At 45.5% G+C, this 1,815-nt stretch overlaps 1 protein-coding gene across 1 annotated transcript in view; it reads left to right on the top strand.

Moving 5' to 3' along the window:
* Window positions 1–483: 483 nt before the first annotated feature.
* The window catches only part of LOC107579487 (biorientation of chromosomes in cell division protein 1-like), a gene marked incomplete at its 3' end in the record, with an annotated part of 2,194 nt that continues 862 nt past the window's right edge, over window positions 484–1,815 (top strand). Inside the window, exons 1-2 of the mRNA XM_016265317.1 lie at window positions 484–697; window positions 1,594–1,718. Of these exons, the coding sequence (XP_016120803.1) occupies window positions 581–697; window positions 1,594–1,718 (242 nt within the window). The remainder of the gene's footprint in view (window positions 698–1,593; window positions 1,719–1,815) is intronic.

Below are 1,815 nucleotides of genomic sequence, written 5' to 3'. Positions count from 1 at the left end.
GCCATATAGCGCTTCGAATCAGTGAATCATTTTGTGAAGCAATTGATTCGAAGCCTCGAACAGAAGCTTCGAATCCTCTGAGAGTCGTTTGATTCGAACCAGTGATTCGGAGCGCGTGTCGACGTGATTTCAGTAAACGAGGCGTCGTTGGGTCATAATTGTTTCGAATAGCTCGCCATTCTCAGTGTTATCTCACAGTTTTGACCAGCAGGCGTCACTGTGGCGCTTCGAATCAGTTTGCGAATCAATTGGTTGTTGATTCAATGTTTCGAAAAGCTTCGCTCCTCCCACACTACTGCGCTACAAAACAGATGTTGCTCGTTTTTATTTTTATTAATTGTTAAAATGACTGATATTATTATATAGGGATTGAGATGTCACTAAATAAAGCATTAAAACACATTTGGTCAGCTGCAGCGTGTCCTTTAGATGGCGCTGAGTTTCCGCGCGTTTCTTCTTCTTCTCCTGTTTCCTGTGCGTGGTATGAAACTTCCGGCGGGTGTTTCATTCTGTAACGCGCAGCGGCGGATCGGTTGGTTCCGGAGGTTCCGCTGGCCCGGGTTCGGTTCCGAGTGTGGCGATGGCGGCGCTTCACCCCGGAGACCCGCAGCTGGTGCCGATGATCGTCAGTCACCTGAAGACGGAGGGTCTGTTCGATCAGCTCCGCAGAGACTGTCTGGCGGACGTGGATACAAAGGCAAAGCACCACACATTTACCTCACAACAACACCGCAGTACCTCGCTTCTAACACGGTGTTCTCTGAAGTAACGTAAATAACCGTGGTGTCCGTCTTCTACATCACAGACAGAACTAATAATGTATTTATTTATAACCGGTTAGTGTGTGTGAGAGCGTCTTGATAAACCGCTTGTTTTTAAAATTCGCGCGCATTTATAATCTAACGGTCAGTTTAGCCGCTCACAGGTTTATGTTAATGAGTTATTTTGATTAGAGTTGTGTCTGAACGCTCACACTGAAGCGAAAAATTAACTGATAGCCTGTAATGTTTGCTATGACATGAAACTGCTGCTTGTGATGTAAACCAGTGAGATAAACTGATCTAAATATCAGTCGTCGCTCTGTGTCTCAGTGAGATGAGAGTGAAATGCTCCAAACATATAATGCAGTGAGTGAGAGCTGAAGAAATAAAGGCTCCTCAGAAGATGTGAGATGTTCTGGAGGCTTGTGAAGATCATTCCTCCGCTGAGGAACAGTGAAAGTAAAGCTTCTGGAAACAAACGCTCCTCAAAAGATCCTGAGGATCAGATTTGAGACTCTAAAACATGATTGATGGAGAATCAAGTAAAGCTGAGCTGCTTCAGTGCAGTAAGTGTTCATCTGGAGATATTACTGCAGTTATTCTGACCTTTACTTGATCAAAATCAGTCCAGATCTGACACGAGAAGCTCCAGCTCCAGTTACTCTGAAAGAGCTCTGACTGGATTAAACCTAAACTCTCAATCAGAGACAGAAGATGGAGTAGATTTCGGTTTAACAGCAAAGTTTTGCAAAATCAGTTAAAGGCCTTAGAAACGTGTCTCAAATATATACAGTAGCTTTATAGGGCTGATGTTGTTTTCTCTCTCTCTCAGCCGGCGTATTTGCACTTACGACAGCGAGTCGATAACTTCGTGTCCAACCATCTGGCGAACCACACCTGGAGCCCACAGCTGAACAAGAACCTGCTGAGAAACAGCATCCGACAGCTGGTCCTGCAGTACGTCTGTCTGTCTGTCTCTCTCTGTCTCACTGTCTGTCTGTCCCACTGCCTGTCTGTCTGTCCCACTGTCTGTCTGTCTGTCTGTCCCACTGTC

The sequence above is a fragment of the Sinocyclocheilus grahami genome, unplaced genomic scaffold (genome assembly GCF_001515645.1).
Source record: "Sinocyclocheilus grahami isolate Dianchi unplaced genomic scaffold, SAMN03320097.WGS_v1.1 scaffold17755.1, whole genome shotgun sequence".
Classification (NCBI taxonomy): domain Eukaryota; kingdom Metazoa; phylum Chordata; class Actinopteri; order Cypriniformes; family Cyprinidae; genus Sinocyclocheilus; species Sinocyclocheilus grahami.
This window is presented reverse-complemented; position numbering and strand designations above follow the sequence as displayed.